General features: G+C 34.7%; 1 protein-coding gene and 1 long non-coding RNA gene across 2 annotated transcripts in view; one reads left to right on the top strand and one right to left on the bottom strand.

Annotated features, from left to right (window-relative positions):
• Positions 1 to 13,096, bottom strand: part of LOC132697919 (uncharacterized) — a 136,949-nt gene that overhangs the window by 121,066 nt on the left and 2,787 nt on the right. The window lies entirely within an intron of this gene.
• LOC132697914 (protein apterous) overlaps positions 2,852 to 13,096 on the top strand; it is a 251,214-nt gene continuing 240,969 nt past the window's right edge. The window contains exon 1 of the mRNA XM_060663678.1: positions 2,852 to 3,246. Within this exon, the coding sequence (XP_060519661.1) occupies positions 3,199 to 3,246 (48 nt within the window). The 5' untranslated portion in view covers positions 2,852 to 3,198. The remainder of the gene's footprint in view (positions 3,247 to 13,096) is intronic.

Raw genomic sequence — 13,096 nt, 5'->3', positions numbered from 1 at the left:
ACATTTGGATTAGTTAACGAGAAACTTGGTGCCGTGAGTGAGGAGCAAGGTGGGAGGTTCCATCAAGATATAAAAGAAACGGAATGGGGAGATTTTCATTTACTAATTCTTTTAATGAATACTTTACAGATTTAAGTTTAGGAGGCCTAAATGAACTTTCAAAAGTTTAACTACGTTTTTCTATAGTTACCTTTTCGCAATTCATCGTAGTCCGGATCTGTTTAAGTAGAAAGGAGCACGGCAGATCTAAAGCGACATCTGATAATATTCCATAAGGCCGGGGTTCCTGTGTTTGAACAAAACTTGGCAAACGGTACAGTGTACAACTTAAATATTTACCGATAATGGTCTTTACACACTACTTAAACGTCATTGTTAAAAACTACCTAATGTTTGACTCTTTACAAATAGACGACGGACGATAAAACCTGTCAGTCAAATAGAACGGAAAAGTACTATACGGGGTGTTTGGCACTTCAATACAAACAATTTTAAGGCCGTAAGTAATAATTTTTATTTGCATGATTAAAAAAAATATTAAATCTTGTTACTTTTGAAAAATTCGATTTACGCTCGTATAAAAATTTTATATCTCGGTAACGGTGGGTCCTATTGGATCGCCGTTGGTACAGAAAGGATCACCGTCGAAAAAAAATTTTTTTTTGTCTGTCCGTTCTCCGTTCTCGTCTTTTGGTTTTTCCCGAATAACTTTCGAACCGTTGGAACTACAAAATTAAAATTGGCCTCCTTTTTAACCCTCCACGAGTTACATAAGCTTATAAGAAATGGCCCTGATCCGACGCCGGTATCCATTTTTTTTCGCGATTTTCGACTATTTTTTCAACATTGCTATGAAATACGATAAGTGCCTGAAATTTGAAGCAATCGACTTCATATTTGGTACATATATGCAGCTTTGCCTAGTGACGGAACCTGAAAGTTGTTCTTTTATGGAGTAAATTCGCAAAAAAAATCGCTGCTTGAGCTGCTTGAAAAAATCTATTTAAAAATCGCAATATCTCGCACTCAATCTAGACGAGATGGCGTCACTCACTTTTACGGTGTACTGCATTGTTTCAGAAAATAGGTATTTTCACGAAAACTATTTATTCTATTGAAAAAATTCACATACCGGAAAAAGTGGGAGATCTAGGGCTATAAGTTTTACTTGCGGCATTTATTGGAATATGTATGTAGTATGTATTTGTAAAAAAACAAAGAGATCTTGGAAATTGCCGTTTTCGTGAATAGCCGTAAATGAATAAAACACGGGATAATTTGGTTTAAACAGTGTCGAGGCAGAGTTTCAAGTTTCGTCTATCATACAGGGCGGGCCAGATATTTTAAAAAATATAATTGGTAATCGCTATTATTGTGAAAAATTTTTGAATTTACCAAAATTTACCGTAACTTTAAAGTTCGCCGAGATGTAAAAGGCACTTCGTTAAGGATGCATGCACAATTGAATTACATCGATTTTGCGAAAGTGATGCGCTGGAGCACGATAGAAAAACAATGCGTCTCTCTAGCACAAAAAACCGCGAAGCGCCTTTTTTGAAAGCAATCTTGTTAATAATAGATGTCCATTAGACAAATTAATAAAAAAACGATTTATTCTATAATCTTCGACAGCCAATATCCCGATAACGAAGCAAGCTAGGACAAACGCTCATTAACAAAAAACATGCTTATTCTTGCCTGGTAAATGGACAATTCAAATTTGTGTCCCGAATTTCTGAAACATCCTGTATATAGAACGTACTATGTCCGGAACAGGTCGTTGCGTGTTTTTGGGACGACATATTTAAACAAATGCCATCATACCCGCGTTTAAATCAAGAGAAAACCCAAGTTGGCCGCAAATGTTTCCTTATGTTTAAGCATTTGTTTAACCTCAGCGTGGGATTTTTTTTACTATCTGATGAATGTGACAAGCATTTCGTGCTTCCGTTTCAATAAATTAAGTTTTCAGAAAATTAAATATAATTTTATATACATATACGTAAGTAACGAAATCAGAAAACTAAAAATTGGCAAAAGTCGTTGTCTAGGCGGCTTGGAGAGTACTTTTTGAATTATGACGAAATGGAAATCGCCAATAAATTTAATGAATACTTTGTAAATAGTATTCCAGAGATAGTATCCAGCATCCCACAATTCGATGACTTAGAAAATATGGTGGTGGGACGAGTGGAATCTCGACTGGGGTAATCAGAAATGTCTTCAGTGCAATAGGCAACCGCCTTTTGGGCATTATAAATACTTCACTTTCTACCGGTGTATACCGTTCAAGGTTCAAGGCACAAATCAGCATACAGAATTTAGACCGATAAACACTGTTCCGGTTTATGAAAAAATAAATGGTCGTAAAATAATGCAAAACGAAATAAGATTTACCATAACTTTAGCCCAAGTACAAAGATGGCCGGTAGATATTGCTTTGAGATTTTTTTTAAACGATCTTAGCTTCCGCTTCAATATTATAAAGAAATATGGGAATGCCACAAAAATATCGATTTTATATGTTTAATAATTGATAATTCATTTTTTCCCGGACATCAAGTGGATTCTCGTGTCGCAACATGCCGCTTATTATCATCACCGTCGTCGTCATCATTTTTTTTTTAATAACGCTACGCGTACATATAGCGATACCCCGGAACAAAGCCGCACCGCAGCCGCACCGAACCGTCGTCTACCGTATAGGATAGAGGGGGCGCTTCCCAGACTCCCCAAACGTCCCCCACTCGATCGAAGTGGGCGGGTCCGTGACCGCGATCGCCGGGCCTCACATGCGCGTTGAACCGCACAAGTGCGCGAGCCGGCCCGCATAGACATCATGTGTGCCGTGTCTAAGACATGCGCGTCGCCGACAAACGTCAACGTCGCACGGCCTGCCGCGACCGTCTGAATACTTTTCGCGCCCCTGCGTTTGTTTACCGAAGTCGTGGCGTCTCTTCCGTTTCCTTCGACGCGTGTTTTTGTTTTTTTTTTCGAAACATTTATACGTAACGCTCCCCCGGTGTGGTGGTGCCGCGGGTGCCGCGAGTGTCGCGATGACCACGACGTCCTGAAGGTGTTTGGTGCGCGTTTTCAGTAATTGCGGAAGGACTGACGCGCCGGCCGTCGGCGTTTGGTTTTAAAGTGTCCGGGGGTGCCGGACAGGTTCGCTCGTCGTCGGGGCTGCCGTCTCAGCAGATGGGAGTGTTTGAGGAGGCCGCCTCTCACACGCCCGGGATGCATTGGGTAAGACGCGGTCCTCGCTACTAAACTTGCGCGAATTTTAGACTTCAATTTGATCGCTGCTAATTAGATCAAATTATATATATATATATATATATATATATATATATATATATATATATATATATATATATATATATGTATTGGTGGTAATCCGGGTGTTCATCCGTTCGTTGTTTGATCCTGGAGTAGGATCATTCGCCTGACGTTTCGCCAAAATATCATTTGGCATCTTCAGAGGCCGCGCGTCCAACACTTATTCTTTCATCGTGGGTATAACCTCTCTTGGCTTTAATCTGCTTTAATACGAATTTAAATTGATTAAAATTTATTGCTCCTTTTTTGGTTTAGCCTTAGCAAATTAACTTTTTTTTATTAATAAAAACAAATAGGTAAAACCCCCTAATAACATCTCTGACTCCATTAGGCATAGATCTAATCAACTTCTGTTTTAAATTGTTCTGTATTATTTAGTATTTCGGATAAATAGAGTTTACTGTTATCCGGATTTGTTTTTTATTTATAATTTTATCGATAATGGACGGATTGTAGCCGTTGTTTCAGTGCAATTTGTTTAATGATATTGAGTTCTAAGTTGTAGTTTTCTGTTGAGAGTGGCGTATTAAGAGTGAAATGAAGCCATTTTGTGTGTATAAGGGTGATTTGAACTGTTATGTATGACTGTGTCCGTGTGTGAAGCTTTATGGTAAATGGAAAAATCTAATTTGTTTTGCGTTTTCGTAATAGTTAATTGTGGACTCAGCATATTAAATTGTCTTCCAAATAGAATGTTTATTTATTGGGCTAGACGGATAGTTCCTGGAAAAAAAATACCAATGTCAAAAATTTGGTTGGCCGATTTCTTTGCACGCAAGTTTATTGTTCCATTGTCGATTGCAGTTAAATCGTTTAAGTTTTAAGAAGTTAAGAGATGCTATCTTTATACTACACTTGTTTGGCTAGTGGAACTTCGACAACTATTTTATTTCCTTTTAAAAAAATATATGGTGCATGATGCTCTAAAACCTACATTATCCAGAGATATTAATGTAGGTGTAACTTTAGTGACTGTGGGCGCTCCTACCACGGTAAAGGGTTGTAATTTTGTGCCATTTTTTTTTCTTTTTATACTTATAGCTTCTTCTATCTGAGCAGATGCCTAAAATAACCCATACTTTAAACTTCTTTTGTTCAACAGAAACAACGTCCAAAGACCAATAGATGCCCCAGACTCAGCAATGTTAGCTTTCCACTTTTTAAGTTTGAGGGAATCTCTGTGTACTCATGACATAAAATAAAAAATTTTACCCGGTAACAATATGTCTGAACGTCGTAGTTACTTTTTGGAAAAAAACTAACCAAAGACAATATACTTTAAGACACACTTTACATATATTTTGAATGAAGACAAATTGTTAATGAAATTTAAATGGAATAATATGTGGCCGCATTAAAGCAATTACCCTTTCCGTCGCCCTTTCCCTATCGTTAAAATGCGCGTATTTATGGGTTCGCTTAAAAGGTTGTTACATATTATCGATAGAAAAAAAGAGCAAATACAACATTTCAACTAACGTGTCATCTTTTTTTAAACAGTCGGATTTGTATTATGTCGTTGTATACAGGGTGTTTCAAAAAGCATGTGCCGTCGTTGAAGGGAAGTTTCCTCAATTAAAAATAAGCCTTTTTTTATACCAAAACGGGACCGTTTCGCAGCTACAGGGTGTATCTTTCGGAAAAGTAAGGTACATCCTTCAGATTTTTATTTATGGGGATATTTAAAGGAACTTGTTTATAAGAAACCGATACAAACCGTTGAACTTGAACGCATAGAACTAGCATTCGTAGGAGTTCAACAAAATCTTCCTATTTGTTAGAAGATGAAGATGTAGCTCCAGGTATCCGTTTTCACCACTTACTGGAATTTTATCTAAAAAGTTTAATTATACTTATATTTAGGGCCATAAATATCTTTAAAAAATAAAAATATTCAATACAATACATATCACAGCTTTTAACTGGTCTTAAATTTGCTATCATAGAAAAAAGTCAGCAGCGCGCAGGGGTTTTTTTAGAAAAGAATTTGCCTCAACTAACAACTTCCTTATTTTAAATGGAACTCTATATGTAGGCAATCTTGAACCTTCATGGAATACTTCATATATGTCGTTTTTCCGAAATTTTGAATTTCATATAAAAGTGGTTTGCCGGTCTGAATATATCTATCGATTTCTCTTACTGAAAGCCTTTGTTTTATATTTGGGGTTGATTTACTAACTAAGCAGTCTATATTGATATTTTGAAGATAAATTAATACGGGGTGGCCAATAAATAACTGAAGAAGTATAAAAATTCAAATAAAAAAGTCGTTTGTCTTAAATACCAACACTTGACTTGAAAGTTTACCGAACGTGTTGGTATACTACACTTTTTCTACGATCGTTAGTTTTAGGGTACATTTTCGCAAAGCAACACGTTAAAATTCAAAGCGTGGGAAATATCTCCGAAAACATCCGATTGCTCCCAAACCCGTGCGGTAAAATCCCGGAAATGTCCGAAGCGGTTCGGATTCGTGGGATACGAAACTGACGTGGTAAAGTGACGCTTCCCGCACGCTAGATCGGTGTGTAATTAGGCATTTTACAGACGGGAGTAAGTAAAACAAATGACAGTTTATTATTTTTTACGCACTAACTACAGGGTGGAAAAAACACGATATGAAGTGCGAGTTAGATTTCTTTAAAAAAAAAAGGTAGACCGACAATATCCAAGCCGTGAGTGTGTCGAGGCGTTTTTTTTTAATTTTCCTCGGCAAGGGGAAGAATACCGAAAATTCGTTGCACCATTTTGTATCGAGGTCAATAATGTGCGGGATGTCGGCTAAAATTAACTTTATCAGACTGCACAAAAATGGTTCACGAGAAGTCAAGGTTTAGTCAAAACAAACGATAAGTGGATTTCGGTAAACATAAAAAAAAGCTATTTGAACCAAAACCGTATCGGCTGGTTCTGATTTAAAACAAAAACGACCCGCATGCAACCGCTGTTTCCTGATTGGTTGCTTATTATTATTTTTTTTTCGTTAGTAATTAACCACCTTCTTTTTGTTCACTTGCGCAGATTCGTGATAACCACGGCAAATTCTTTTCATCTTTCTGCTATCCTGAGCGTTTGAACGTTCATTCCTGGACCTCGCTTCACTTCAGTTTTATCATTGATATTCATTTGTATGTTTCCTTGATAGCTCTCGTTCATGATTCATGCGATGCATGATCATACCCACATAAGACGAATATAAATAAACATTTTGAAGGCTTCAGTGTTCCTCGTTGTGGTGACTTGCAGGGTCCAGAATTCTATTCCGTCTCAGGATATATTATAAATATAGCTGCTTACATTTCGATATCGTTTATGTAGTATTTTAGTTTTAAAGCATTTGCTTGATTTTGAGAAAGGTGCTAAGGGCCTGTTCGGTTCAGAACTTAACCTCTACTTCCTGATGCAATTCTTCAGCCGCTTTACTTTACTTAATAAATAAATGTTACTATATATTTTGATTAGCGGTATACTGTATCTTTAAAAAACCAATTCTTGATACTAAGCTCTGTACGACTTATAAATCCATAGTCAATATCTGAAATTTTTAAAACATCTTCTGAATTTTATAAGGAAAGTAAAAGACACAGAACAAATACGAATTCATGATAGACTAACATTATTTGACCTAGTCTAAGGTGCTTCTTGAAAAAAAAGCAAATTTGTTGTAGAGAGTGCGCAGGGTTATAATGGCAAACGTCAAGATCGACTTTTTAGGTAAAAATAGGATTTTGTTCCATACTTACTTGATTTCAAGATACAGGGTACCAAGTTTTTGTTTATAATGAAGCGGTTTTTTATTAATGATTCAAAAACGTTTTATCTGATTTTATCCATTTTAAACTACATATAACTAAAAACCAAAGCAAAAAATATTTAATCCTCACTACAATCTAATATTACGTTAAAATATGTAAAAATGCGTGTCTACGTTTTTTGAAACGGAAATAGCTTGTTTCAATGGCAACAATTAGATCAGCCTCTGCGTTGTCTCTGGAATTAATACCTTTTTCCTAATTTCATTAAAAGAAGTCCCCCATTTCGGTAAATACCAAATTTCAAAACTTATTATTTAGCTGTTCAACACTTGTTTAGTAAAAAAGTTGTAACCAGCCAAGCCCTTTATCACAAAAAAATCTGAAATGCTGAATTCGATTATATTCTCTCTGATTTATTTCAATGCAACTAAATATTTATATTTCTTTGTACACGTGATATTAAATTCGAATAACAGAAATTGAAACTGATTAAACTATATGTCTCAGGGAAGAAAAAAGTTAACAAATAATTTACATAATAGAAATAAAAAACATTTTTATAGATATCCATATAAACCAATCTTGTCTTAAACTTATAGCAGGGATGATAAACTGTTTTTCATATGCAATATTTTATTATAGCATTCTAATGATTAAATGATAAAAGTTAATAATTATATTTATATTTTTTGTGCTATAAAATTGGAATATAAAATTTAAACTAATTAAACTGGATGTTTAAGGGAAGAAAATATACAAAATTACTTTTTATAATGGAAATGCAGGGAGTACCAAAAATATATCGTATTTTTCAAAAATACATTTTATGTATAAAATTTACTATTTCGAATATAAAAGTAAATTCTAATTATATTATTGTAAATTATCCGTTTTTTCTAGGCATACATATAAACCACTGCAGAATGTACCAAACGTTTCTCGTATTTTTGAAAAAAAGTATCCGATCCATGTATTTTAACCCGAGATTTCAAAGCAAAAAAACTTTCAGCATGGATGAACTGGTTTTGTGAATGGAATATTTTTATGCGCTCGTTTTTTTTTTGTTTTATCCAGCATACTTCCAGTTTTAATTGTTGAACTATACGGTACGATAAATAATGAAGGTGTAATTGCAGTTGAACAATTTTTGTAATGAATGAAAACATTTTTTTTCCCTAAAAATCATGGTGACGCTTTTGAAATGTATAGATTTTGATTTTGGTAAAAAGTCATGTTCATTACGCAGCACATTGTAAAAATAGTATAAATATAAATAAATAAAAATGGTATAAATAATAAAAATAAATATGGAATCATATTAATATTTAGAATTTTTTTAAAAACTTTTGACAAGGTTTTAGAAGATTCCAAGTGACTTTGTTGAAAAGTCTTGTTGTTATTGATAAAACATAATTAAAATGTGCTACTGCAAAGTACATATAATGAAAAACGAAAATAATATCAATAGATTAGATGAGTTAGCGAATGTTACCACAGTTAATCAGATAATAGCAAATTGAAAAATAAATCCTAGAGTTGCCGGTTCAAAAAATAATTTACCAAATGTGTTGCTTACTACACTTTTTCTACGACGGTCACGAAAAAAATCACAATTTCGTACCATTCAAACAACATATTTGCCAGTTGCCATTAAACCTACCCGCTTATCGTTCGGATCGGTTCTGTTATTGTCGTCTCTTTTTAACTGTGTACGTTAGACAGAAAGAGATATAAACAACGTTTTGTTTATTTAACTTTTACAATTAACCAATAGGTAGTTTAATTAAAGAAAAATACTGTAATTGGAAGCAAAATCATCCGAGGATAGAGTTTTTACGAAGAAGAAAAAGCAGGTCCTAACCTTCAATTTTGTTTTGTTTGTACTGATGAGATATAGATATTTCCAAATACTCCAATTGGTCTTGGCAATATATTAATATAAAAACTGTAAAATTTCTGTGAGAAACTTAAATTATAAATATTACTTTACTTTACTTATTAGATTTTTATTGTAGCTTATAGGACGTAGTATTTGAATTGTCTGATATATTGACGAAACCGACGTGTTAAAGTGACGCTTCCCGCACGCTCTGGACACCACTGGAGCAAATCGTTTTACTCTGTTAGGGCCAAACTAGCTTCTTATTGCACCAAATAACATTGACAATTTTTTGTTCATATTTTTTTAACATGTTACGATTGTAGTATGGTATGGACATCTATACCATGGTACTCGCAAACTAGGAAACCTTATAAGCGATATTAATTTTTGGCGAAACCAGTGGCATGCGGTATTTTTGCGCCACGAATGCCGCTCATGTGAGTTTTTTGTAGTCACCAATCAAAGTTCAAAGTCCCAAAAGTTTCGCCGGCACACGCTGTATCGTGAAACGCGAATCGTCCGTGTGTACTATTCTCTAAAAACGTTTTAATGCTTAAAACCATAACATTATCGCTTGGTAACAACTTATGTGGAACGACGTTACAAAAATAGTCGGCGGTCTTATCGCGACGATCCCGAGACAGTGTGTCCAACAGACTCGAAATGTTGACCTCAAACGCCGAGAGACTATAATATCTCATTCAGACAGACCTCAATGACCCGCGAATAGTGAAATAAACATCTCTGATACGCTGCCAAGACGATCCCCGTCCGTTTTTCTGCCGTTTCAGATTTTTGTCAGGGCGTGCCTCGAAGTTAAAAGAGAGATAGATAAATAAAAAGGATGTATTTTTTTAAATATTGCTCCGTGTTGAAAAAATTAAATTTGGGGCGTTTCCTTTTTATTATTAACTAGTAGAAAACGGCATTCCAATAATATTTGGTGCTTGTACCGTACGTTCAATTTATCTTGATAACAGTTTACCTTACTTTTTACCAAAACTAACCAAAACACATTTTTGACGACAATTTTGATATATTACATACAGCCACAAAAAGTAGAAAATTAAATTTATTGGAAGCCATGGAAATTAACAAAATGAGACATTCAAATGTATTGCTTAACGATCAATTAGATTTAAATACCTCTCCTTTATTGAAGTTAAATTCTCGCAACAACATTAATTAAGGGTTTATGGTGATTTTTCGTTATATATAGTAGCAGGTAGTTTGTAAATATTACATTTGATAAAGACAAGGTGTTGTCGAAACAATTATCATGTTAAATATATAATTTCGTGAAAATCTGAACTTTTAGTTCTTATTTATTTTTTTAAAAATAGTACTTTACTTTCTGTCCGTTATATGATATTCAATAACTTCACAGGTCTGTATTTTATGAAATAATGATAATGAAATAACTTAATTAAGGTGACATGAGCAACTAAAAATGATTGCTTACTTTAAAACCGCGAGAAATAATAAAAAAATGCAAAAATTTGCTTACAGTTAGACAAAATTCAATGCTGGTCGTGAACCAACTGATAAGTTTAAAATGGTCACAAAGTAAAGTACCAGGCGCTTTATCATGTGTACCATTGCTACTATTTTTTATGTCAGCAAGACAAGCCAAACTCCCTAATCACAATCTAATATTAGTGCAGCAGCTTTTACACAACCATATGATTTTACAGATTTCACGGATTACATAGATTTTTACATAATTTTATATAGCAAATTTTTGCATTCCGTGGTAATTGAAAAAAGTATTAAGTAGAAATAATAAGAATAAACTACACAAATTTGTTTTTCAAAAATGTATTGCGATCGTTTTTAATTTTCTGCCAATAAGAAATTACAATTAAAGTCAAATAGAAAAAAAATGAAAAAATATTTTTTGTCACCTTATCTTACGCCCTAATGTCTTATAACATTATGAATGTCAATTTTGTTTGTTGAATTAATCGACTGCCAATTCTGATGGGGTGGAATAGACAATTAGTTCTTATACCTCATTTGAATATTATGAACATTATGAGTGAATCAGGTATTGGAGTCTTTGCATTCTGGTTTTGATGTCCCCATCGAGGCAGACAACATAATCATTGTTCGACACTAAGGTTCCACATAAAGTTTTCCTTAGTTTGAAATTTGAAATATATCGGGTGCCGTAAAGTATTTTTAGAGACAAAAAAGCACTTTGGAATATATTTTTCAGGTGTTTTAAACCTAAGATTAATATCGATTACTATTATCATCAACTAAACCAATTTTAGTATTGCCTCTGGAGATATCAACATTTACTTTACTCTTGCTCCCAAATATCATAAAATGATTAAGTTTTAAGTTGAAGAAACTTACGTTTATAACCACTACTGCACCACAACTTTACTTAGAACACTGCACACGTGTTTCGCGAACCATGTTGGCATCATCGGCAGATGATATAAACTTATATAATAGTTTATATCATCTGCCGATGATGCCGTGTCCAGTGTTCTAAATAAAGTTGTGGTGCAGTAGTGGTTATAAACGTAAGTTTGTTGATCTTCCACCACAGGTTCCAGTCTCCCCAAGTTTTAAGTTGGTTTTTTAGGAAGATTACTTACTCCTCATTAATATATCTGATAAACTCCAAGAAATGCTCCATACCAAAAGAAAAATAAATACCAGTACCGTTAACGAATATATTTTACAGTATCGCAGTGACATATAAAGGACAACGGTTAAGGGTCCTAAAAGGAACCCCAGATGTACCTCGTCAGATATAAATTATCATTAGACTGGACTGTATAGACTGAAACCTATGGGAACTCATAAGCTGCATAATCAAATGCAATGTTTCATTGATCTCCAAACAACAATAAACGATATGTGTTATGTATTGGACTGCTGACGATTAAGTCGATTCAGAAAATAGATATTATTTTAACATCTTGTAAGAATGAACTAGTTTTTTTTTCAGTCATTTCACGCAGATTTTGCGGATTTCAAAGGCAAGCCGGCACACCGGGCCATTTGTCTTTTTCTATTGCCCTTCTAGTTCAGATCGAACTCGCAGCCTTATAATTAAACGGAAGTTCTAAAAAAAAAACAGTCGCGATTTAATGAGCCTTTTCTTTCGATTCCCGCAAAACTGTCGCGAAATATTTATAAGAAAAATAATTACCCCTGCGCTTATTAAAAATCGTCCGGTATATACATATATTTTTTTTTGAGTCGCTCGCGTGCAGCTGGTTGACGCTTGATATAAAGCTTTCACGTTACTTCATAAATAATATGAAACTCGCGTATTTAGTTTCGCACAAAAAAAAGCGCCCAGATATGTCCTAACGAGCGGATTGTAAACTTGTTAATGCATTCCGGGGGACAAATAATTATTGTTTCGCGACCGATCGGCTCGTCGTTACCAGTTTCCCGGATTTTTTTCCCGCCGCACTCGTGCGTTTCGCAAAAAAAAAACGGGTGGGGAGGGCGTAAAAAACTGAAATGTTAACGAGACGGGGAGTGTCTCGTGGCAGCACGTAAAAATTTTTCAATTAAATCGTTAAACCCGGTAAATAATTAACCGGTTTTAATTACAGGGTGTCCCTGCTTGGCTTTGATTTTCAAATTTTACGTCCGAAAATTATGTTTTCTATCTATCAAATTTCTCGGGGTTATATACAGGGTGATCCCAATAGGTCACAGTGTAACTGTAGACTCTATAGTCCATGTCACAAAGAGAATGCAGTGTGGATATACTTTGACCAGAAATATAGTGCTTTGACAAAAGACCCCGTGATTAACTCTGCCTACTGTTTAAAATCGCAACCCCTTATAGAACACTCTGCCGAGCAGACCCTTACCCGTAACCATTCCAGGAGCATCCTAGGAATTTATCTACCCACACTAACAAGCGACATGTAAGTATTTTTTCAATCTTTTTTGCACCTGATGTTAAAATAATCGCTTCTCCTTATACGAAAATACCCCGCAGCATCAATGCTTAATCAAATTTCAAACGGTTCATTTACTTAAGACGTCACAGCAATAAATGCACCATATTTTTGACCGTATTATACCATAGGCATAGAAAGCAGCAGAGTCGACACATGGCGTATGGCAGCTTCAGAGT

This window comes from Cylas formicarius, unplaced genomic scaffold (genome assembly GCF_029955315.1).
Source record: "Cylas formicarius isolate icCylForm1 unplaced genomic scaffold, icCylForm1.1 PGA_scaffold_2__14_contigs__length_35257938, whole genome shotgun sequence".
NCBI lineage: Eukaryota > Metazoa > Arthropoda > Insecta > Coleoptera > Brentidae > Cylas > Cylas formicarius.
This window is presented reverse-complemented; position numbering and strand designations above follow the sequence as displayed.